The sequence below is a fragment of the Tachysurus fulvidraco genome, chromosome 4, assembly GCF_022655615.1.
Source record: "Tachysurus fulvidraco isolate hzauxx_2018 chromosome 4, HZAU_PFXX_2.0, whole genome shotgun sequence".
Lineage (NCBI taxonomy): Eukaryota > Metazoa > Chordata > Actinopteri > Siluriformes > Bagridae > Tachysurus > Tachysurus fulvidraco.
Genome location: NC_062521.1, coordinates 6,834,870 through 6,860,745, shown reverse-complemented (window position 1 = coordinate 6,860,745; position 25,876 = coordinate 6,834,870). Strand labels below are relative to the sequence as shown.

Below are 25,876 nucleotides of genomic sequence, written 5' to 3'. Positions count from 1 at the left end.
CGGGACGATAGATGAGAATTTTAGTTTTCGTTGCCATCCATTTATCAGGTGAATATAGGAAGAATATAGGAAGACGTGACAGACAGGTGTTTCTTGTTGCCCAGGTGGGCACTGTGGGACTGATTGTTTAAACTGTTAATGTCTACGTTTGCTTTAAGTCTAAAGCTATATTTGAGAGAAAGTCATGTTTTTGAAGTTTGGAGAAGAGAATGAATCAAGCAAAGGATTTGGGCTTAGCCAATACGACAATAAAAGTAAAGAAACTGCTTGTTTACTTATAAAAAGACACCAAACAGGTGATGACAGACACTGTAAGATCTGTGAAGAAAACCATAAAAACATCAGTAAGTGACATTACCAACAACCTCTACAAGGCAGGGGTTAAAATATCACAGTACCTGAAGAACACAGCTAGAGGCCCTACAACACAATGCAAATGACTCATCAGACTCATCATAACTTCTGAAACCATCATTAACTTCTACCAAAGTCATGTAAATGTCAAAATGTGGAGAAAGAAACGTGATCATGATCCAAAACATACAAGCTCATCAAACCTCAAGTACGGTGGACGTAGTCTCATGGCTGCTTCTAGATGGTAAATATACACCGAAAAACACATGCTTATTAATTAATGTACTATATAGCCAGAATCATGTGTGTATATATGACCAACTTGATACTAACATGCTATATATGGCTGTAATCTCAAAATACTACTGAAGAAAAGTCAGTTTTGTTCAGTAGTATTTTGAGATTACAGCCATATATATATATATATTTAGAAAAAAAAGAACTTACAAAAAAATTACTAATAAAACATAACTGTCAAAATAAGAGGATTAAATAAACAAAACCGTTGTTTCCCGACATTGCATCTGTGGCTGCCGGTTCGTGAGTGTGACAGTAATTTATATTAGTGCTATTCATATGCAGCCTGCTGGTAAAGGGCAAAAAAATCAAATAGCAATATAAAGAAAAGCATGCAGCAGGGTTGGGAGAATTTGTTTTCAATTCACAGTTTCCCAATGGCAAACTGAAAAAAAGAGGAAAAAAACGGGATCCTTGGCTACAGAAAATTAGAAAAGGTAACTAATGTCCAAAGTTCTAGAAATACAGCCTAGTAAAAGGGCAATCTATTAATTAACCAAGTATAGAAGTGTATATAAACACTTTAAACATATGTGCATGCACTGTGAGAAATGAGATACTGCTTGCTCTACAGCGCATGCCTACAAGCTTATCTTTTAGGAGAACCGTTCATTGTTTACAGGTATTTCTTGACTTAGGAATCCTTCATTCAAGGTTTCTATGAATGAATGAATGAATTGGGGCATGGAAGCCTTTTTTATCATCACATATACATTACAGCACAATGGAGCAGGGAGGGTTAGGGGCCTTGCTCAAGGGCCCAACAGTGGCAGCTTAGCAGTGCTGGGCTTGAACCATGATCCTCCAAACAACAACCCAAAACCTTAACCACTTGAGCCACCAATGTGAATACAAACTTGGGATTTTCACTCATTACCCACAAACACAAGTGGCACTCAGTCAAGAGAACTGTGAAAACACCTAAACCCTTAAAAGCACCCATTGGCACTGCTTCAACTTTAGGATCAGTTCAGGCTCTCAATTGTTAATGAGAAGAGTCAGCTCACTGGAGAGGTCAGAATTATTAAGAGAAAAGCTATGATCTAAGTTCAAGGAAGTTCCTCGCCTCCCTTTTTGGTTTTGAGCACAGTTTGCCAAGTTTACGCTTACAGTACCTGTAGGACTGCCCCCATGTCTTATATATGCTACTGCAAATCGTTGCTGTAGAATATTATGAATATTTGTCTTTAGGGTTAGGGTTTTACCTCCAGTGCTGGGGGTTGCACGGAGTTTGCATGTTTTTTCTTCCAGGTACTCCAGTTTAGTCACTCACTTGAAAGAGGTATGCTGTAGACTGAGTGTCATGTTTAAAGTGTATGTAGTGTGAGTGTGTGTTATTGTGGCACCACAGACAGGGTGTCCCCGCCTTGACCCTGACTCGAGTCACCTCAGTTCCCCATGACGCTAAGTAGGATAAACTCTACAGAAAATAGATAGATGGATGGAAACAGGCTGTAAAATATGCACAGTGGTGCTGTAAACTGAACAGTGTGTATGCATGTTGTTTTGTTACATGCGTGCACTGTGTATCATTTCTGACCCATAATGCTTCACCGAAGAATATTGCAGCACTTACAAGTAAAAAAAGTCATCTTTAGTTAAAATGTACGACTAAATACTCAAGATTTGACTCAATTTTGAGAAAAAGTGTCTTGTGATTTACTGTATGTCGGTTAAACAAAGGCTTTTAAATATTTCTACAAATTTTATGCTCCTCTATTCAGATAGTAGTAAAGCATTGTTAAACATGTAACAGCTGCCTTGACTCAAAATGATGCTCTTAACAGTGACTTTTATTCCTACTTTATTCTCACCCCATCTTTTCTTTGTCATATCCACTGACATCTTTTCAAATCATATCATTTGATCTTCATATTCTTGAAATATTGATCTTGGTAAATTGATCTTCAGTACATATTCATTCATTTGCTTTTGATTAAAAGTGATTAAACCCAAGAATTTGCTTTATTTGCGTAAGAGACACGCCGGAGTCTCTCTGGCAGCCATGGAACTCCCAATTTTCTTGTCGCTTCTACCGAAGCTTAACCACTGACTTCCACCGACTGACCACGATGATTAATTTTCACTTTTAATAACTGCCTCATGCAAGAGCTCTTTGCTGGTAGGTTGCCAGATATGTTGCTCCATGTAAAGTTAATCAGCAGGTCTGATTTCTTCCTGATTTGTACTGATGCTTTTTTGCAGCCTTCCATGGAACCGGGCACAAGATTATTTTACCTGTATACTATAGACTTTAATCAGAAATACTGCACTGTGACTGTGTACACTGCACTGTGTACACTGACACTATACAATACAATACACTTCATACTGTTTTCTTTGACTTTTGCTCTAATTTTCTTGCTCACTCAGAATTTGGCTCTCTAGAAATTCCTAGAAAGCCACTTTTGTGTCTGTCTATTTGTAAAACTGTTCAATAAATATTATATAGAATTGAGAGATCAGACCAAAATGTATAGTATTAGGATTTATTGATCTCCATGAGGAAATCTGTTTGCTCCAGAAGATATCTTCAACGTTCTGGTTTCTTCGTTCTCATGAAAATGCTTCATAGGTTCTTGTTTAGACATGCTGAACTAAACAAAGAACTAGAAGATCTACAGCATCTCATTGTCCTCCCATTGACAGTCCATAGCTCCAGATACAAGCATTCTTAAGCAGTCTCAAGTACTCAAACAGTCTAAAGTTACCTCATGCTTGTTCTTCACCTCCTACCAGGTTGTGTTTTGAGTTTTTTCTGGTTTTTGACGATCCCTGTGACGTGCTCTGGCCTGGGAACTGGACAGCACTATGATTCTTTAAGTAGCATTCAGTTTCTGAAATTTTTATATACTGTATGCATTAATTTTTTTTTCTAGTAAGAAAAGAGCTTCTTTTAAAACGTATCCCTGTCATGGATATAGTAAGTCAATAACTTGGAGCATAATCTGAAACAGCTTATATATTACACAATATGAATAAATTCTTCAGAATAGGTTTTATATACAGTAGATGCAGGTGACTTGCACTGTTGCTAATACCTTACAACTCAATAGCATGGAGCGTTCAGTGGCACCAAATTCTTCAGTGTATTTAGCTAGATCGTCAGTGTCTTATGTTGTCCACAAAGAGCCAGTGTTTGTGCAGGTTTTGCGTCTGATTTGACCTGTTTTAATCAGTTGATCTTGGCTTTCATTGCACTCGTGTGCGGCTTCCGCTTGGTTGGAATGAAAACCTGCACCCATGCCAGGCTGTCGTAATCCACCATGCATTCTTTCTATTTTACCCTTATCCCTCACAGATCAGTCCCATCGGGAAGCACCATCAAGTCAAGATGTCCCCACAAAGCCGCCAGCTAGACTAAAAGCTCAACCCTTTTGGCAGTGGGAGATCCTCGCAGATCTGCAGGTACTGAATTCCCTAAAAACTGAATGGATACACAGATAGAGATACTGCAAGCTTGAGTTATTTTCATGTTCCCGAATACATACTGTGCTGTGCTAAGAAGGGGGGAAAAAAGTTTCTAAACCTTTCATTACCTGAAGTGCATCGCAGTGTGGGCTTCATTCATTCTTTAGTATACAAACAAATTCCAACAATGTCAGTGTATGTAGGCGTTTGAGTAGGAGCTCTGGTTTATTTTACAGTGTTTGCTTCTTTTATTAATGTTAATTCCGATTTGAAGCACACAGAGCATGTGCTGCATGCTCGCTTTCATTTATAAAGTACACTGGTGTTACCAAGTATTACTGGACAATGATTAATGCCAAGCCTAACCTTGATTTTCATAACCAAGAAAATGCCCTGACATGGTGGTTGCTCAAGGTCCTACCCTTATGATTTGGGATACCATGATAAGATAACATGGACCCAAAACACACACACACACACACACACACACACACACCTTTTTTTTTCAGACTGTTATAACTAGTTCAGTGTTACCACGGAGACAGATAGAGAAAGAAAAAGACTCCTTTATGTTTTGAGCTTCAGAACGGCCTTGTCACAAAGACACACATCAGCAGTGAAAATAATGGAGTTCAGCCTTCATAGCGCTTCAAGTTTATCTTTCTCTCTCTCTCTCTCTCTCTCTCTCGCTTGCTAGCTTCCCGAAGAAAGTATCGTTCTTCATCTCACTATTTTTTGCAAATCCACAGTCAGGCCCAGACAGTCTATTAGCAAGGAGTAAATATGTACTTATTGCTTCATCTGTGTTAGTTGCTGAAAACTAATATAAGCTGTGGGGATGGGGGTGCTGTTGTAAAGCAATGAGTTGATGATACAAAATATGCATAATTCATAACCACTCAACGCAAACGGAATTATTGGAGGGTAGCTAGCAGTCTCTCACTAAAAATAAAAACCTGATAGATTATTTTATTTTAGATTAAACGGATGCGTCTGCTTATACGCATACATTTTGTCCACTTGGAGAAATGATCTACTTTTAGTTTAAACGTAAACAGATCTCGGCTACCTAGCTATTGTGGTCTGATCTGACCACTTGACCTTCTCCCATGCCTCCTCTGGATCATCCAGGTGGTCTTTGGCAAACTTCAGACGGGCCTGGACATGTTCTGCCTTGAGCAGGGGAACTTGTGCACACTACAGGATTTTAATCCATGACGGTGTAGTGTGATACTAATGGTACCCGTCGAGACTGTGGTCATTGACCAGGTCCTCAGTGTAGTTCTAGGCTGAGCCGAGATCTTGCAATGAGCCCCAGTCCAAGAGAGTCATCTTCTAATAATTTTCTAATAATTGCCACGACAGTTGTTGTCTTCTCACCAAGCTGTTTGCCTATTGTCCTGTAGCCCATCCCAGCCTTGTGTAGGTCTGCACTTTTGTCCCTAGTGGAAAGTTTGGAGTCTGATTGATTGAGTGTGTGGACAGGTGTCTTTTATACAGGTAACAAGTTCAAACATGTTGCAATTAATACAGGTAATGAGTTGAGGATAGATAGGAGGGCTACTTAAAGACAAACTATCTGGATTTTTTTTAGATTCTGTGTCTCACAGTTGAGGTGTACATATGATGAAAATTACAGATGTCTCCATTCTTTGTAAGTGGCAAAACTTGAAATATCGGCAGTGTATCAAATACTTATTTGCCCCAATGTAGTCATTATCATTAAACTGAATACCGCCAATTTGTCATTTGTTGCACACGACATGATGGAAATGAGGACGCTGAATACGTTTTTGAGAAAGAAACCCAGCTCCACTGATGTATATTGTAATCGAAATTGGAGCATTATAATTAAAGAAATCAGAAAACTAGAAGCATGAATATTCCAAATTTGCCAACCATTCAAGACTGGTGGCAAGAGAAAAGCGAGATGCCTAGAGACATTGTCTAGCGCCACACAACAGCACTGTGCTCATTATGAAGCAGGCATCCTTCTCCAGCTGGCAAGCACCATCACCCATGCACAGTGTAATGGGAGATTGTACACAACACTTGTTCCCAATTTGGCAGAAAACTTTAGATGAAGATTGACAGGTTGAAGTAGGAGACATTGCAGACCTCTGCTTTATGATGCCCACTCCCACTTCGAGTTTCTAGACTTTGTCTACGTTTTCAGATCGCACAATCCTTAGGTATGTTATGTGTACAATAGAACTATTAAACTGACATTGGAGAGAAATTTTAAAAAATTATAAAAAATAATTAATAAAAAACACAAGAGGAGTTGTTTTAGCTCCCTGAATTGTTTCGTTGTTCTTGCTGCTGTTGCTATATTCAGAGTGAACTCCTAACATTAGCAATATCTAAAAGAAGACTATCAGGGAGTTTTCGACTGACATGGTGTGTACAGATTTTGCAAAACATAGAACCTTTCTGATTGTATTAAATGCCGTTATGCCTTCAAAACCCAGAAATGCGGACAGCCAGACGGCATCGAGAGCACGGCCTAACACGGGGGCTACATCCCCGGCCCAGCGTGATCCTGACGGACCGCCGCCTCATGACGGAGATAGCGTTAGCATCGCTAGCACCGTCACAGCTTCGAGTGTAGCTTCTGCGAACTTTAAAGCCAAACTTCTTGTTGCGAGAAGAGACGGTAGGCATTTTCAAGTCGGAGTTACAGATACAAAACTAATCCCAAATAAAGTCAGAATTGCAAAGTGTGAAAACGGAGCTGACGGCTAACCTAGCCGCTATAAAATCTGACGTGGGTGAGCTAAGGGGGACTGTGATTGCAATGGAGGAATCGCTGTCAACTTGCACAGACAACGTGGCGTACCTCAAAAGTAAAGCCTGTCTAATAAAGTTCTGGCTCTTGAGAATATATGTGAAGATCTAGAAGGTAGATCTCGCCGCAATAACATCCGTATAATCGGGTTATCTGAGCAATGTGGCATAGTTACCGTGGCATCTACCTCCGCTTTGCTTATGGAAGCTCTTAATTTGAATAAAGCACCTCTTATTGAACGTGCTCATCGATCTTTAAACCCCAAGCCCAAACCCGGAGAGCGGCCACGTCCAATAATAGCACGTTTACATTATTACGCAGACTGTGTTGACATCCTTCAACGTGCCAGGGCCCAACATTGGATCAAGATTGGGAACTCTACAATCTCCATCTTTCTGGATCACACAGCCCGGACGGCGAGAGCACGTGCTGCCTTTAATGATGTCAGGAAGCAACTCAGGGACATTCCAGGCATAAGGTATGGTCTGATATATCCTGCCCTCCTCCGGATCACAACGAGTGAAGGGGTTACAAAGGATTTCATATCCCCTGGGGAGGCTGCTGTCTTTATTAAAACCCTTAAATTGTTATAATTGATTTTGAGTGCCACCTGCCTACAAAATGACTTTGAATGTCTCACTCTCACTCATTTTCTACCACTTATCCGAGCTGCCTCGGGTCACGGGGAGCCTGTACCTATCTCAGGTGTCATCGGCCATCAGGGGAGGATACACCCTGTACGGAGTGGCAACCCATCACAGGGCGCACACACACACACACACACTCTCTCATTCACTCAAGCAATCACACACTACAGGAATCGAACCCTGAGCCTGGAGGTGTGAGGCGAACGTGCTAACCACTAAGCCACCGTGCCCCCACCCCACCCCACTTTGAATGTCTATATAACATAAATAAGTAAAATCAAAGTAAATTTGACGTTAAAGTAAAGTAAGAGTGGCACAAATAATTTATTATTTTGATATACAAATATCTTTTTCAGGTTCACACAAGTTGCACTGTTCTAGCTGAATGTACAATGTACTTTAATTTGTAATTTAAGTTACAAATTTTATTATTGTTGTGCTGAGTTTGAGCTTGGAGAAGCATGAAGATGACTGTTAGGTCTTTTCCCTTTTTTTGTCTTTTCCCTTTTTTTTTGAGGTCGAATTGTGGTTGCAGTTTCAGTTATGATATAAATTAAACATAAGTATTAAAGCTTTAAATGTGAGATTTGTTAGTTGGAATATCAACGGTTTGGGGAGTGCTGTCAAACGCTCAAAGGTGTTTTCTCATTTAAAGCGTTTAAAGCCTGATATTGTTTTTCTGCAGGAGACCCACATGCGAAATAATGACCAGACACGGCTGAGGTGTCCCTGGGTTGCGGACGTATTCCATTCTAGCTTTAATTGTAAAGCCAGAGGGGTTGCCATTCTGATTAGAAAATCAGTTCCATTTACACAGACCAAAGTCATTTCAGACAAGGACGGCAGGTATTTGATCATTTTAGGAACTATATACCGGGTTCCAGTGCTACTTGTCAATGTATATGCACCAGATTTTGATAATCCTAGCTTTTTAAATAATCTGTTTAAGAAACTATCATCTTTAAATGATGTATTTTTGGTATTCGGCAGGGACATGAGTTGTGTTGTGAATTCCCAGCTAGACCATTCAACAGTCAGCTTGAATCACTCACAAATGGCTAGAACTCTAAGTAGTTTTATGTCCAGCAATGGCTACATTGACCCCTGGAGGGATCGCAATCCAACTGGCAGACAATACTCCTTTTATTCACATGTACACCAGACATTTTCCCGTATCGACTATTTTTTTATTGATGCCAGACTGATGCCCAAAGTGCCCATACTTGTTATCATCCTATTATTATTTCAGACCATTCGCCTTTAACCTTGGACATTCAGTTCTCATCTGGATCTCGTTACTCCAACCACTGGAGATTTAATATATCTCTTTCGTCTGATGACAAATTTCATAAATTTATTATACCGTAAGTACAATTGAGGATTTTATATCTCTCAACCAATCTGAATCGGAACCCATTTCTAAGACGCTCCTGTGGGAATCTTTAAAGGCCTACTTACGGGGTCAGATTATTTCTTATTCTGCTCATTTGAATAAATTAAGAACGTCAACCATTCAAAAATAATCACCCGATATGGAATCTGTGGATCAACAACTTTGCCTCGTCCACGTCTCCTGAATTGTTAAGGCGGCACGTGGTATTAAATACAGAGTTAGACTTGATCACAACTAATGAAGCAGAGCGGTTACTTCAACATTCTCCATATTCGTAGTATTTGGCCCAATACAATGTTCGTACTTTATTTAATGTTATTTACTCGAAAGGAACCACTGCCATTCCAGAAGTTGTAATCTCTGTCGACGCAGAAAAGGCATTTGACAGAGTTCAATGGAGTCAGTTGTTTGCAGTTTTGAAGAAATTTGGTTTTGGTAATGTTTTTATATCATGGATACGCCTTCTGTATACATCACCTTGCATCAGTATCACAACTAATAATGTTCAATCTAGTTATTTTTCCTTAAACCGTGGTTGTAGACAAGGTTGTCCTCTGTCTCCCCTCCTCTTTGCTCTTGCAGTCCATCTCTCTGTCCATTTATTTGAGGTCTTTCCCCATTTTTAGTGGCATTACGCGTTCCCATGACGAACTCAAACTTTCTTTATATGCTGATGATCTGCTATTGTATATCACAAATCCTGTAGGGGCGTGCCCTGCTATCCTTTCTTTTTTCACAGATTCGGTTCGTTTTCGGGATACAAGATCAATGTCTCGAAGAGCGAATGTTACCCGGTTAATGCCCTAGCAATGCAGCTCTCTCAAGCTGATATCCCCTTCAAACTGAGTCCTTCGGAATTTAACTATCTGGTGGTTCATGTGGCCAGGTCCTACAAAACCCTTTATGATGGGAACTTTGTTCCCCTATTAACTGAGATTAAGGCTGATTTCCAAAGATGGGGTTCCCTCCCCCTTTCCCTGTTCGGTAGAATTAACATGGTTAAAATGAGTGTCCTCCCAAAATTCTTGTTTCTGTTCCAGTGCCTACCTATATTTTTATCTAAAGGTTTTTTCCAAAATATTGATTCAGTTATATCTCATTTTCTGTGGAATGGTAAGACACCTAGAGTTAGGCTGAAATTACTTCAGAATTGCAAATTCGATGGTGGCCTCCCTCTACCAAATTTCAAAGTTTATTATTGGGCTACGAATATAACCAAAACTATATTTTGGCTAAAATTGGTTAACATACCTTGGTGTCAGTCGGAAATACAATATTGCCCCTCGTCCTCTTTACTGGTAATACTGACTGGGATGGCTTCAGTCAACCCCTCTGGCTTTACTAGCAACCCAGTGGTCATTTCCACATTAAAGATATGGTTTCAATTTAGGAAGCATTTTAAATTTCTTACTCCCGCCATATCAAGTCCACTGTTGAGGAATTATGCGTTCAAACCTGCATTTACAGATTCTATTTTCACTTTATGGCATGATAAGGGTCTGAAATGTTTTAAGGATTTTTATACAGATGGAGTTTTTCCTTCTTTCGCAAATCTAACTAGCAAGTTTGACCTCCCACCTTCACATCTTTTTAGGTATTTCCAAATTAGGAACTGCGTAAAAACTTTATTTCCTCATTTTCCACAGATTCCTCCCGAGCAGACATGGGACAGTCTTTTACGGTTGAATCCTTCACAAAGATCTTTAATTTCAAAAGTCTCTGGTACTATTCAGTCCTACGATGCTCATTTAGCCTCTAGGACGAAGGAGGCTTGGGAGAAAGAGTTGGGTTTGGACTTTGATGTTGACTGGTGGGACTCTGTTTTAAACGGCATTCACAAAGCCTCAATCTGTGCCCGCTCCACCTTAATACAATTTAAAGTAGTGTTCAGATGTTACTATTCTAAAACCAGATTATCTCAAATTTTCCCTAATACAGATGTCTGTGACAGATGCTCTGGTTTGCCCTGTACTCTCGCACACGTTTTTCTTTTGTCCAACTCTAGGAAATATCTGGCAAACTTATTTTGACACTATGTCTAAAGTGCTCCTCAAAATAATTAATATTTCTCCGCATGTAGCCATTTTCGGTACTCCTCAAGAATACCACCTCTTTTCATCGGTGCAGTTAGAGGTCCTGGCTTTCACTTCCTTGATAGTGAGACACCATCTCCTCCTTAATTGGAAACCAACAAATGCCCCATCCAGTACACTTTGGAACACTGAGGTCATATCTTTTCTAAAACTGGAAAAAATAAGATATTCTAATAAAGGTAATCTTGCCACATTTTACAACAAGTGGCAACCATTTATGCAATTTTTCCAAGCTAGCTACAGTAGGCCTGACCAACATACCTTCTTTATTTTTTTGTTTTGTTTTGTTTTGTTTTTTTATGGGGGAAAAAAAAGAAAATGTTGTATACAATTATGTTGGCTATTGTTATCCAAATGTCTTCACGTTTTTTGTTTTGTGTGTGTGCAAACCAATAAATATATGAAACAGAGCAATATCTAAATGAACACAGGATATGTGTCTTTCAACAGAAGGGCAAAGGCTTTTTCTAAACTCACCACTAAACTGGATTACTCGAATGATTTCTTGGTTTATCTAAAAGCTGTAATAAGATCAGCGATACATTGGAAAAAACTAGTAGTGGCATAGAAACTCTAATATCGATAACGTACAGTGAGTTAAGCATAATGACATCAAATGTGGAAGGGATCTGGATGGCTGGATGCATAGATGTATCTAGGGATAAATGGATGAGATTTGGAATATACGGATGGATGGATGAATGGATTAATAGATGGATTCTTGGATGAGTAGATATACTGAGAGATGGATGGCTGGGTGGAAATAGATATGCATATATGGATGACTAGATGATTGATTGTACCAGCACCAGTTGTGATCCATGTCATGAAGATTTCAGACATGAAGATTCTTCATACTTTATAAAGATGAGGCCAACCCTGTGAGGATCCTGAGGCATCTAGAGATGTACCATCTCCAGTTGGGCTTCATGAAGATTTCAGACCGATAAATAGGAGATGCCAGCTACATGTGGTCTTTGAGGAAAACAACCTTCTCATCAATACATAATTGTCTGACTGTATATTTATATTCGCACACTCCAGTGTCACCCAAATGAGGATAAGGGCTCCCTTTTGAGTTTGGTTCCTCTCAAAGTTTCTTCCTCCTCCATCTAAGGGAGTTTTTCCTCACCACAGATGTCTCAGTTGCCTCAGGCTTGCATATTGGGGATAAATAATATTAGATATATTTAAACGTGTTTGTAATCTTGAACTTTTGTATAATATTACTTTTTGTACTATGTTTATGTTCTGTGAAGCTGATTTGAGACAATATCCATTGTTAAAAGTGCGATATTTCAAATAAATTTGAATTAAATTTGCTGGATAAATGGCTGGTTGGATGGCTAAATGACTTTATGTATATCTGGAAGGCTGTTTGGCTGGAGGGATAAATACTGTAACTTGATTTGCTGTTGAATGAATGTATGTGTTGGATATGTTTCTTGTCTGGTCATTTCAAAACTTTCTCAGTACAAAAAAGAGCTCTTTGAAAACCTCATTATTTTACACCACTGTGTCTTATTACGCCTGGCTATTTCTACAGCATCATTTCACTTGTCATCATTTTTATGTTATTTAAATAATGCCAATAATACAAAACAGTGACTCCAGAGGACGTCTGCTAAATGCTAGAATAAGTATTTAAACTTGGAAATATAGTCTTAGTAATCTTAATCCATGCAAATTGATGTTAATTTCAACTGCTGCTTGAAATCCTAGTTAGTTGTCGGCATCAATTGACTCAACTCGAACATTGTTCCAACTTTACGGGATTTCTTGTATAAACCGTTGTATGAAAGATTATTTAATAAATCCAACTGTACCCAGCTTTAGAAATGAGGTTTACAGATAATTGCACTGCCATGCAGAAAATACACGGACGATAAAAAGCAATCTTAGACACATTGACACTGTTGTAACACCATTAAAACACATCCCTTATGATAAAGGGGAAAAATAAGATGACAGTTGGAATGTGGGTGGTACAGGAAATAAAGTGGAGCCTTTCAAGTTCCAGTGTTTTACTGCGGTTGTTATGGCGATGTCCAATCAGTAGATGCCTGTGTGTGTCTAATTTTGAAATTATACTCATTAGCATGTAAGAATCCAAGTATAATTCCAGCCTCGGTGATATTCTACTTCACCGTTAATGCCGTTCCAAAGGGAGACGTCTCTATATCTGAACTCGATGGATATTTGTAAGCATGCTAAATATAATAAACATCAATATTCCTGGTCCAAGTTTAATGTTTACCATTATTTCAAGTATCACATCAAGATTCAGGGGGTTTTGTTGAACATTCGGTTAATTACAGCAGCACAAGTTCAGAGTTTATAATCTATAGATAGATGCATTTTTGGAGGAGATTTTCAGCAGATTTGGGTCAAGATGCATCATGCGCCCGCAACACCACCCAAAATACACGTGGGTCTGTAACACACATGATGCAGTGAATATAAAAAAAGTCTACACACCCTTATGAAACTGCAGGTTTTGTATATATCAGACATGTTACATCTTTTAAAAAATACTCCAACAAACAGAAATCCAGAGAAATTATTTAATATAAAATACTAAATTATACAGAATATTTATATACAAAAAACTACCACAGATTGATTGCTTAAGGCTGAACCCCTCCCATCTAATACTTTGTGGAAGTACTTTTTGCCCAGTGTTGTATAATGTATTAGAAAGCAATACTTGAGTAAAAGTACAAGTATCGTACTAGAAAAAGACTTTGGTAGAAGTGAAAGTTACCTTTTAGAATATTACTCAAGTAAAAGTCTTAAAGTATCTGATATTTACTGTACTTAAGTATCAAAAGTCATTTTCTGATATTTAATGTACTTAAGTATTTGAAGTAAAAGTAAAAAGAACAATTTCAGTGATTTTCGGTAGGCATAAGAGCAGGGGCGGTTCTAGGGTTTCATCTTTAGGGGTTTTAGCCCTCAGTGAGAATTTAAAACAAGAAGAGTTTTATATCATATATTATATGACTACATAGTAAGCTAAAAGTTATGGTTTTATTAAATGGAAAAAGTGGACACCTAAATTTTATGCATGTTGTCAGTGGTATAGTCTATGTGATACGCAGGTATACACCGTATACCCACTAGGAAATGCCAAGGATTTCCGTATACCCACTTAAAAAGTGTGAGGATACGTAACAATATCGTTTTGTGACAGAACTTTCAGTCATAAATTCACCCCGTCTGTGTTGCGAACACAGACTTTGGTTGCGATTGCGAATCACTGACATTTTTGGACCATTGGGGCTTCCGTGGACTGTGACCTGATCTTACGTCACCTACCAAGGAGGAAAATGAGTTGCTTGAAACGAAAGCAGACTCAAACTACATTCTGAGTCTTTTTGGAATCCTGCGTTTAAAGCTACATCAGCTTCGGGTGACATTTCACCCACAGCCCGAGTACAAATGTATTTGGAAAGCTTTGTAAACTACCAGTTCATTCAGTTCATAATATTCTGCAATGAAAGAGTGTTGGTGATAGAACTGAACAAATGTTTATTGTTCACTCTTAAATGTACATTGAAAATTGACAGCTGATAAAACCTGTGCTCCAGGTCCCATATTCATATAACATTTAAGGCTAAATGTAGCTCTTAAATGTATAAAGTTCACCCAAAAATGAAAATTGTGTTATTTCTTCACCCTCAATTTGTTCCAAAACTGTACGAGTTTCTTTCTTCTGTTTAACACAAAAGATGATTTTTTAAAAAATGTTGGTAATCAGACAGTTGGCAGCACACACTGACTTTCATAGTCTATATGTTTTCCTACTGTGAAAGTCAATGGGTGCTGCCAACTGTCTGATTACATTTAGCCTTAAATGTTATATGAACATGGGACCTGAAGCACAGGTTTTATCAGCTGACTGTCTTTTGTTGCTTACAATAAATTGGAATGTTGATAACACATAAGCAGTCTTTAATAATGCACTCAATTACATGTAGATGCATATTTTATGAATTAGTGAGTGTGGTGGTGCCTATGGGGTGTCGCTCTAGGATGGGTGCATATGAGGCTGAGAGGGGGGAAAAAAATCACATTATACTCACTACAAAAAACTAGACTACACCACTGGTTGTAATGATGCCAGTCTTGAATCAAATCAGTTCATGTATGTGTGCATTCTCTACAAACAGTGTGTCCAATGAATGCAGTCATTAATAAAAATAAAATACTCACAAGACAAAGACCAAATCAATAAATGTTATTTTTATTTAGTATTGATATTGCATTAATATTTTTGTTTGTGCTATCAACTCTGGTAATAAGAATAGTGACATTTCACTGATTTTGGTTGCCACCGTAACGGCGCCGTTATAGTACCTCCAGCTCTGACTGCGCGTGCACGCGGCGCGTGTCTGTGCTTCTCCGTAGAGCGTGAGGAAGTGCGTAATGCAATCTAGAAGCAGTGATTCGCCAAACCTCCCTTATTGCAGTCGCACACATTTCTTCTGATTTTATTTTACAACCGTCCCAGTTCACTGTAAAAAAAACATCCAACTCGCAAAAAGTTTAAATAACTATTTTTTATTTGTTAACTGGACAAAAAAACTAAAAAAAAGTTGACTTAACAAGTGGGAATAAGTTGGTTCAAAAATTGTTTAACCAACTTAATTTTAACTGTTTATTGGATATACACATGCAAGTTTACAAGCATACAAGTTGGTTTGGTGGTTGGCGCACACGCGCTAAGGTGGAATGATAGCGCCAATTTGAAACTTCATCGCGTAAAACCTAGGCTCTCGCCCCCTATTGCAGGTTTTTCGCCTACATGACCTACCCAACAAAAAGTGATCCAGCTCCCACATACTTTAACACACAGGGGTGAGCCTGGTCTCATTGGAAAGAAGAGATTCTCTAGTTTCAGATACAATTGTCATTGATTCTAGGCCTTACTGGCACAAAGTTACAGAGGCTAGAATGGAAGGTTTTGATTTCCGCCTGAGTTGTTTACCTGATAAACTGATTAATCTTATTGCTCTGGAACATGTTAGGGACCAAATAACAACTGAGAGTCATAGCCACATGTCTTGGCTGTCACCAAAAAAAATCAAGTCAAAAGACCCAAAAATGGCTTCAATAAAAATATTTTTCTACGGACATGTCCATCCGGTCATGTTTTTCTTGTTTACTGTATAACTTTGAATTAAAAGACTGCATGCTCAGTTTAAAAGGCCTAAAACAAAGAGAGCCTCTCTGCCTACAAGTCTGCTGTGAAAAAAGGCCTGTAACCTGACACCCTGAGCTGTGAGAGTGTGAAAAAGTCGAGAATTGCGCAATAAACCCAGTGCGCATCCATTTCTGCGCAGCTCAGGCACCAGAGACGTGTCATGTTGCATACCGTTGGAATCGTCTCCTTATTGGCTAAAGAGCTGTAGAGGTCCCGGACCATTTCATTGCTATTGGAAGGAGCAATTGTCAGTCAAAGGGAGGGTTCCCACATAGGATGGAGAGACATCATTGGCTTCTCAACCGTCTATCTCTTCAATACAAGCGCCGATTGGCTCAAGTGAGGGCTTGTTTGATTCGTTAGGCCCTGGGCTACAAATCAGTGTAATTTTTGAAACTTCCAATGAGAAGTTAGAGCCGAAACTAAGGATGGTGGCGCACTATTGTTTCCAGTTTTCGGTCACAAACGGAATATTTGATATTGTGATTTTTGTGAAGCATTTGTTTTGGAAAATATTACCCCAGTGAAGAAAGGGAAGCGTCTAAAAGTAAGGGAACAACTGGTCTAGCGCCGCCTAGTTCAGTTCACTACCAATTGTGTTTCAAATAGTATGACGGCTATAAATCATATTATGCTTTGTGTGTGGGCTTAAAAAAATCCTGAGAGTCTAAGCTTTACTAGAAAAATAAGTTTAACGCTTAAAAGCTACAACGAAGTTGTTTCTGGCTCATCCCCTAGTGGTCATTTTGTCTTCAGTGCCTTGGACGGCACGGCGAGCCGTAAGTATCTTTTTTCTGTGTGTTTTGTATTTTGAAGTTAAGTAATGTAATGTCACTGGGCAAGCTTATTTTAAAGCGAGTTTTTAATGAAAGATCTAATGAAGGAGAAAATGTCTCAATCCCGGTTTTATATCTTGCAAAAATCTTTTCAAATCTGGGCTATATTCAACACAGTTATTGTAACTTATGTGCGATTTGTCACATAGACTTAACTCAGAATGTAATCGTGTTGTTTATTACATCACAGAAAACGCTGTTGGAGCTCATGTGGATATCCCGCCAGCACAAGATCACCTCAAACTTTCATTCATTCATTTTCTACCGCTTATCCGAACTTCTCGGGTCACGTGGAGCCTGTCCCAGGCGTCTCAATCTTCATCGTTTAAAGTAAGTATCTTTATGAATCCATTAAAATGAGCGCATGTGGCGCGAAGCTCCAATGTCTTGTTCTTAATGGTTTTAATGTATTTTATCGTGGTGTTGCCGTGTTCAGATAGACATGGTGTTAGTTCACTCAAAAATGAAATTTGTCATTAATTACTACCCCGTGCACGCTTATAACTATTAAGTTAAACAAATGATTTTAAGTAGAATTAAATGTTGTATTTAAGTGTGTTGTCTTAAACCTTTAAGACCTTCGTTTGTCCTCCAAACACAAATTAAGATGTTTTTTAAATCCAAGGATATCTGTCTGATCCACACATAATGCAATGACATTGCATCTTTTGTGGTCCAGAAGGATATTAAAAGTAATATTATAAAGTGATGAGAAAACTTTATTCTCATAAATAAAAAAGAGGAGGGGATATGATATTTTTTGTTTGTTAATTGTTTTATTGCTAAAACCTTTTTTTGTCTCATCAGGTTGGTTATGAGTTCAAACGCATTACCAATGTGGATCTCCTTGATACATTCAAATCATCGTTACACCAACATACACCACAACTTCTGAAGTTGTACAGAGCAAGACAGGGGTCTTTTGGAAAAGAGATGGAAGATCTTCTTAACAGGCTTGATCAACAGGTAACGTTAATGACAACCATGTGTAACCTCTAAACTGTACGATTTATCAGAGCCCCTTTGTGTTTGAAGGTGGGAAAATTATTGTGTATTTTTCAAGTTGGGCTGATGAAACTAAATGCTGAATTAGACACTGCTAACCCATTGCTATAAAGAACTTTTTATCAATAATTTTTGTTTTTTGTTTTATCAATAATTTTTGTGCCATTTTTCAGACCTCAAATATTGTGAATCATCGAAACCATGCAGTTCTGGAAGGTTTTCCATTGTTTCTCCGTGAAGATCCTTCTGCACTTTTCCGAAAATGTCTGTGTTTCATTAATTCTTCTGCAGATATAAAGTCTGACAACGTACTGGCACATACCCTTAGACAGAAGACGTCTTTTCAACGTGTTTGTGACTCATTGGGAAACACTGTCTCCTCGCATCAAGAAGGTCTCTTGTTCTTGTCCCAGCTAAGCCAAAAAGTCTTTCCTTCAGATCTGGTGTCTCTCACAATGCAAAAAATGTGTGAATTACAGATGCTATGTGGTGTGAATGTGTATTTTACTGTATGTGAATGGATCTGTGGCTGTTTCTTTTTTAAAAAGGTACAAAACTGAGATCAGCTGATTAATAATGTATTTGTTGTTTCATTAGGACACATCTCCAGCAGACAGACAGACCAGAGGGATAAAAATGGCATTGCCGATCTTTTCAAACTTTGCTGTTGTTTTGGAGGAGGCAAGTGTTCTGAAGGACATTTCAGACCTTCCATCTGCTGTGTCATACCTGTTTGGCCTTGTCTTTGCCTTGGATTTTGAATACCCCAAAGAACTCAAATATACTTTTGAGGTGATTGAGAAGGTGTTTCTGGAAATGGGCACTCACTGCTCTGCGAGAGTATAGTCCTTTAAAACAAAACTCTTGCTGTGAAAGTTAAAATCGTGTCAGAGTCTTTGAAAATCTTTGAAGTTGATCTTAATGTTAAAATGTGAAAGATTGTTGCTCTGTGAATTTGTCAATATGCTTGATGTTTTAAGACTGTTTAATGTCATAATTATTTTAGTTTTTTGCTGTTATGCTTTTGCACGTTATGTGCACGTTTTTTGCTCTGCAAGGGTACTATTGCTGAGAATTGTTAAAGACATGTTAAAAGGTTAAAGGTGATGCATTTATCTTTATTTTTATGTTTTTAATTATTATTGATTTTGCCATTTTTCCAGGGTTTCTTTATTTTTATTATATTGACTTAATATTATATATATATATATATATATATATATATATATATATATATATATATATATATATATATATATATAAATCACTGATTCTTGAGATAAGGGACATCATCAAAATGTTACAATTTGCCTTAAAAACAATAAATAGTTTCATTTAAAAAGGCTTTAAAAATTGGATATGGAAGACTTGTGTATGTTTAGACCCTTAGTTTTGTATATATTTATTATTTCATAGTGTTTTTATAAAATACCGGCAGTGTACTATGAAAGCCCATGCAAATGAACTCGTCCTCTGTAGAGGTCACAGTAACAAACTGCAAAAAAATAAAAAAAAGTGTTTTAAAATGCACAAATATGAATATGAGGTTAATTGCATGGGTTAATAAAATATCACAAAATACTTAAAGTGAACATAACATTATTTTATATATTAACAACAGCCTTTCAAAATCTGTCATCAATTCATGTCAACTCTGTCAGATATTTTTCAAATTCAAAATAAATCAGTCATATTTTGGTCAGCTTTAACCCTGAGGACCCCCTTTGAATTTTGTCTGTTGATGGATGAGGCAGTCCAACACATGGCCTCGTAAGTTTTACATTTTTTAAATATTCAGCAAACAAGTTGAAATCCCTGTGGTCACAGCTTTTATGTGTCAACACTGTCTTCAAAGTAGGGATGATTTTAATCAAGAATTTTGAAATAAAAGCTGGTATTTTGGTTTAGTTTAGTGGCAGCTGACCACTGAGGAAAATCAAAATGGCTACCATTTATTAGACATGATTAAATTGAAAAAACATATTGTTTTGTCAACTCCGTCAGATATTTTGTCTGACGCTGTTGTCATGTAAGCTGACGGAGTGGAAAAATGCTCCCAAATACTTAAGTAACGTACACTACCGTTCAAAAGTTTAGGGTCACTTGACTAAAACGTTAACTATGATCTTAAAAATCATTTAATCTAAGGTGTATGGTTAAATGCTTGAAATTACTTTTGTAGACAAAAATATACCTGTGCCAAACAGATTAATTTCTGTTATTAGAAAACAAAAATGTTTTTTTTAAATATTATTTTTGAAATAGATGACTTACACTGAATATTGAAGAAAAACAGCCAATAAGAGCCCAGATTAAATATGAACTCATTCTATACTCTTTAAAATCATCCTAATTTGAAAATTTAAATAGCTTCTTGAAAAAATAACACTCGTACAGTTTTGCAATTTCTAGGCAAAGGGTGACTGCACTTCAGATGATAAAATATAACAGAGTTTTGATTTATTTTGGATGCTTTTAGTCACCAACATAATTCTTACAGTTACATTTGTGTTATGCCATAGTTTGGAAGAGTTTATTATTTATCTGTAATATGTAAAAAAAATATAAATAAAGAACAAGTGAGACACCCTAAACTTTTGAATGATAGCTACATAACATGATATTATGATCTAAGTATACATGTTGATTGACTTAAAATATCTTAATATATTTAAGATACATTAATATATTTAAAATATATAAAGGATTTACAGTTTACAGTTTAATTCGAATATAGATGAGCAATAGAGGAGCTCCAGATACATTTGCTTTTTTCTTTTGAGACCAGGAACATTTTGACATCATGTGTGCCTTAAAGATCCTGTCACCAGGTACTCTTTGTTTGAAGTTTGATACCCTTTCCCTTGATACTCTCTCTCTCTTTTCCATGTTAAAACTAGGTAATCTTTAATCAGTTTAATTCTCGATTAGTTTGTCAACACCGTCACTTGTGTGTCAACACCGTAAGATGGAGATTTTTTATTTTTATAAAAAAAATGTATGTTTCTTTTGTTCAATTGAGTGTGTTCATACATTAAAACACCAACTTATGCATCAGTGTCTTGTGTGCAGAAAACCATTGATTGGTTATATTAAAAATGAAAAAATTAGTAAATTTAAAATGGCTAATTCCAAAACAATAACAAAAAACATATTTTTATGTGTCAAACGGAGTTGATAAATGTCAACTTACTAAGTGAGTAAATGTACATTTTTATGAAGAGTGGTTGAATAAAAAAACCTGTTCCTTTTCATGGTATGATAGACGAGACCTAGATGATAGATGAGACATATATATATATTTCTGTTAGGAAGTATGACTATTATTTGACCTTGTTTGTATTTCTTTGAAAGTTCAGAAAAATAAATCTTGAAGCATGCATTTAGTTTTTATTGTATTTATTGTATAATACTGTGTAAATGCAAACTACAACATAACACATTTGTCTAATGAACTCACAGAAAAAAGTTCACGTAACATAATTTATTGAGTTGTGTCAAAAAGGTCTATTTATAAGTCTATTATAACTAACAAAACTGAGTTAGCAGAACAAAAATAGACCTTTGACTTTACTCAGTGATTTTAGTTGAGTGAACAACTTTTTCAAAAGTTGAGAAAACTCAAAAATGCTATGCAGCAAGTTGCCTTGAAATTTTAAGTAGAGTCAACTTTTTATTTTTTACAGTGTGTACAGGGAGGGTTGTAACGCATGTCGTCTCATGTGAGCTAGCTTGACTGCTAGTTTGACACTTGTTAGCCATTTATATTTTTAGCTTACAAAATAGTGATTCTAATAATACTTGTTTGAATTCATAGACATTTGATCCTATAACAGCATCCAAAAAAGTACATCAGAAAGAAAAGTTTTTTTTTTTTTTACCTCAAAAACAATCTTTTGTAAATAACTCCATCAGAAAGATTCAAATGTGGCTCCCTTTATGGCAAAAATGGAGGGAAACTAACTGAGCATATGCACAGTGAGTGTCATCACTCTAGGTTGTTTCTGATTGGAGGAATTCAAGGTGTTACAACTGTCCCCTGTTACAACTGTCCCTGGTCTCCCCTACCTTTGTGGCAAGTGTATGTTATTTACCTCCAGGCCTAATTTTGAACGTGACTGGTTAACTCTGAGGACAGTTAGAGCCCCCATTATGAACGGGTGTGCAGACATTCTAAGGTTTTTAAATGTAAAATGTTTCCAATTATTAATTACTTTTGTTTATAGGAAGATCATATTAAAGATATAACAAGTCTGATGTTTATCTGTCTTTTTAAACAAAACAAAAAACAAAAAAATCATAAGGGTGTGTAGACTTTTTATATTCATTAATTACAATGAATATAAAAAGTCTACACACCCTTATGATTTTTTTTTTGTTTATCTGTCTTTTTAAACAAAAAAATAAAAATAATCATAAGGGTGTGTAGACTTTTTATATTCATTGTAATTAATGAAGATCTATTAGATGAAGACTGACGGGCTGCTAAAAGGGCAAATCATCTCCGTGAGGTACTGTAGCCATCTTAAAATGCTGACTGCAAAGTTTAGGTTAAAGGGAATGTGTGAACCACTTTACTGAACTCTGCCTGCTTAAAGAGGGAGCATGAAAACGCTAGAAGTCATTGATGTGTAAATTGGACTCTGCCATTTGTCGTGAGTTGAAGAAGCCACTCAGAATGAGGTGCTCAGAATATGAGCTTCTCATTCACAGTTGTGGGTTGGTTTGTTGTCTGAAAAATCCAGAGAAGTATGCAAAACAGGAAATACATCTCTGACACGTATTGCTCAAGTGGAATATACACCGGTGTTGTTATAAAGCTATTAGACATAAGTAGTAATCGGTGTTTAGGGTATAACTGTAAACTTGCTGCTTTAACGTACTGAACCCTGGCATTAAGTGCATGGCTCAGTTGAATTCAAGTAAATTCAATTCCGTTTTTATAGTGCTTTGTTTGCACAGTAGATTTTAAGAAAGGAAAAAAAAAGTCCAGTATCCAGGTTATTTATGATTATTAGTAGATTGCAACAGATTAGAAAAATTATAGAAGATACAGAATTATTGATGGAATTAAAATCATGTAATTTTTTTTAATGGCTGCTTGTATAAAATCCAAAATCAAAAAAAAATTGTTACCTGTGGTCTACCAGTATTAATGAAAGCAATCAATACAAGTAATATGAAACAGTGACTTTTATGTTAGTCACACATGCAGAAGTGAAATAAGAGGCTAAAAATAATCACTGATGGTGTGAATACAGCTTACCTGTGAACTATAGTGTGAGGAGCAGCAGCTAAAATTTCTTGCTTAAGTTGAAATGTAAGAACACACATGGGCAAAACATTCATGGCTCAAAACCTAGGGTATATGTCTACTGAGAATTAGCTTATCGTTCAATGGTTAATCTTGAAGCTTAAACTACTTTTAATTATTTGGTGACATCAGTGATGCTAGGACAAGTAAATATCATGTCATTGATTTATGTTCTCAGATAACAGAAATCACCCGCATGTAGTGTATCAGATTTTCTCAAGTGGAAACATCAGAAGCTGTTTTTCCCCATTAAAAAAATGTTTGGGCTGCTTGTGCAACTGTGGAGAACAAGGTCATGAACTAGGATTTTTTTTTTTAACTTGAGGAAACCTTGTGCTTCTGTGGCGAAACCAACGATAAACACCACTGAATGTGAGACTGATATGACTTATCTGAATAACGAGAAACCTCAAAACACCAACTGCAGAAGTTCTGTGACCAATAAAATGAAGAACCAAAGTACGCAAAGTCAAATAACGACAAATGAAATACAAATCAAAGAAGTGCATCAAATGCGAACAACCAATCCTCGAATGGAACAAAATAGCAGAACACAAACGGTAAAACAGACTCAAGATCGGACGCCCAAATCACGGTGATGTGGAAATGACGGAAACTGCAAGCTCCCGGAGTCGAAATCCATCCCAAAATGTAAAAGCAAAAGGCAGATACTTGTTTTACCTATCTGAAAATGAAGAATATTGTAATCGAGTGGAACTGTCCAGGATTTAAGGCTAACTTTTCAGAAGTACAACAATTAGCAGCTACTTTTAATCCCATTGCTTTCTGCCTTCAAGAAACTCCTCTATAATCTCCTATAATACTCCTCCTATAATACTTTTGGTAAATACATACAACGCCCATCTGGTGGAGTAGCCATATTAATGACAAGTCATGATATAACCTATAGCCCTGTAACGATTAACACAAACCTGCAAGTGGTAGCCATACGACTAACCCTCCATAAAACTAAACAAAATAAAACAGAAAACATTGTGTTCTGTCTATATATTGTACCCCTTGATACATCAGTGACAACACAATAATTGAATGCAATAGTAGAACAACTACCATCAACATATATGTTGATGGGTGATTTTAATAGTCATAATACACTATGGGGGAAACACACAAAGGCAGAACAATAGAAGAGTTTATAAAAAAAAATAATGATTCGTGCCTGCTAAATGATGGTTACAACACGTACCTTCGTTCAAGACACAGAACGTATTCTGCCAATGACCTAACCCTACGCAAGCCTGAATGGCAAGTATGGAAGGATTCCTGTGGGAGTGACCTATATCCACTGATTTTAACATCTACCGAAGATGACATTCATGACATTTCCATTCCAAAAAATATCAGCAAAACCATGCTGTCGGAAAAACCTGTGGTTTAATGAAGACTGTAAAAACGCTGTCGCTGAATGGAGACAAATGTAATGAACCTTTTAATAAACATCCAACAACAAAAAACCTTATCAGACTGAAATTCTTTAGAGCACAAGCACATAGATTCATTAATGAAGCAGAGAGACAAAGTATGTGGAAAGTGGAAAATATGTGCGTCAAGCTTATCATCACAGACTCAGGATACTTTATTGACAACAAAGCAGGTGATAGAAAATAAACTGGTCGGAGACGTTTGAAAGAAATTCCTCATTAGAAAATGGTCATCCCAGGTTTAGAAAATTACAAGCAAAACAAGAAAAGGAGAAAATCTCCTTTGCCTCGGAAAACACTGAACCATATAACCAGCCTTTTTCATTGAAAGAACTCCCAAAAGCCATTAAAAACACACGTAACACTGCAGTTGGATCCGACTATTTTTGTCACTATTGTTTTTGTCTGTATATATAATACGTTGATGTTGCCATTAATATAGCCACTGCTGCTGTAACAAAAATTAAAATTAAACAACAAACAAACAAATAAACAAATAAATAAAAACAAATCTGCTCGTTAAATATCACTTTCCTTTCTGTAATGTGGAAACATTCTAAGCCGTTACTACACGTAACATATCGCACATCGCATTTTATTATTATTTCTATGAATCATTTGTAAACTTAGTTTCTGAAATTTAGGGCCTCCCCTCAGTGTCGTTGGACACAGTTCTCTCGTTCTCTCGCACCCTGTGCCGAGATATGGTTTACGTAAGAATGAAGCCACTTCACCTTTATTTGCCCACATGATTTAATAACCTATAATGTGTTCATGTATCAATTAGTATTTTAAAAACTGGCACTTTTCCATTATGACTTGGGTTCTCACTAATTCAAATGGCACCACGATTATGTAACAAAATGTAGAAGATTTATTTATTTATTTATTTTTGCATATATACAATACATTTAATGCACAATAAAGTGCATCTAAATCCAAGTTAAAAAACATCACGTGACACTTCACTTATTTGCCCCAAATACTAAGTGGATTTGTGTGGAAAATAGAGAAACATGTCAGTGGAAGCCAAAATTGCTAAAAAGGAAAGAAAATTGCATCAGATTGAGGATAAATTGTTAATGTAGCA

The 25,876-nt window shown here is 36.9% G+C and overlaps 1 protein-coding gene across 3 annotated transcripts; it reads left to right on the top strand.

Moving 5' to 3' along the window:
- The first annotated feature begins 462 nt into the window (after positions 1-462).
- Positions 463-19,187, top strand: LOC113655323. 3 transcript variants are annotated; one of them, XR_007140391.1, is made up of 6 exons: positions 463-598; positions 3,953-4,059; positions 17,216-17,355; positions 17,833-17,991; positions 18,204-18,423; positions 18,628-19,187. XR_007140391.1 is itself a non-coding variant. In XM_027165805.2 (4 exons), the coding sequence occupies exons 1-4, from the start codon at positions 17,155-17,157 to the stop codon at positions 18,789-18,791; spliced, it is 744 nt and encodes a 247-aa protein (XP_027021606.2). In that variant the 5' UTR covers positions 16,911-17,154; the 3' UTR covers positions 18,792-19,187. The 3 variants fall into 3 exon arrangements, 2 of the variants coding, with proteins under 2 accessions (XP_027021606.2, XP_027021604.1); XM_027165805.2 differs by lacking the exons at positions 463-598; positions 3,953-4,059 and having other exon boundaries at positions 16,911-17,355; XM_027165803.2 differs by lacking the exons at positions 463-598; positions 3,953-4,059; positions 18,628-19,187 and having other exon boundaries at positions 16,911-17,355; positions 18,204-18,600.
- Positions 19,188-25,876: the final 6,689 nt, after the last annotated feature.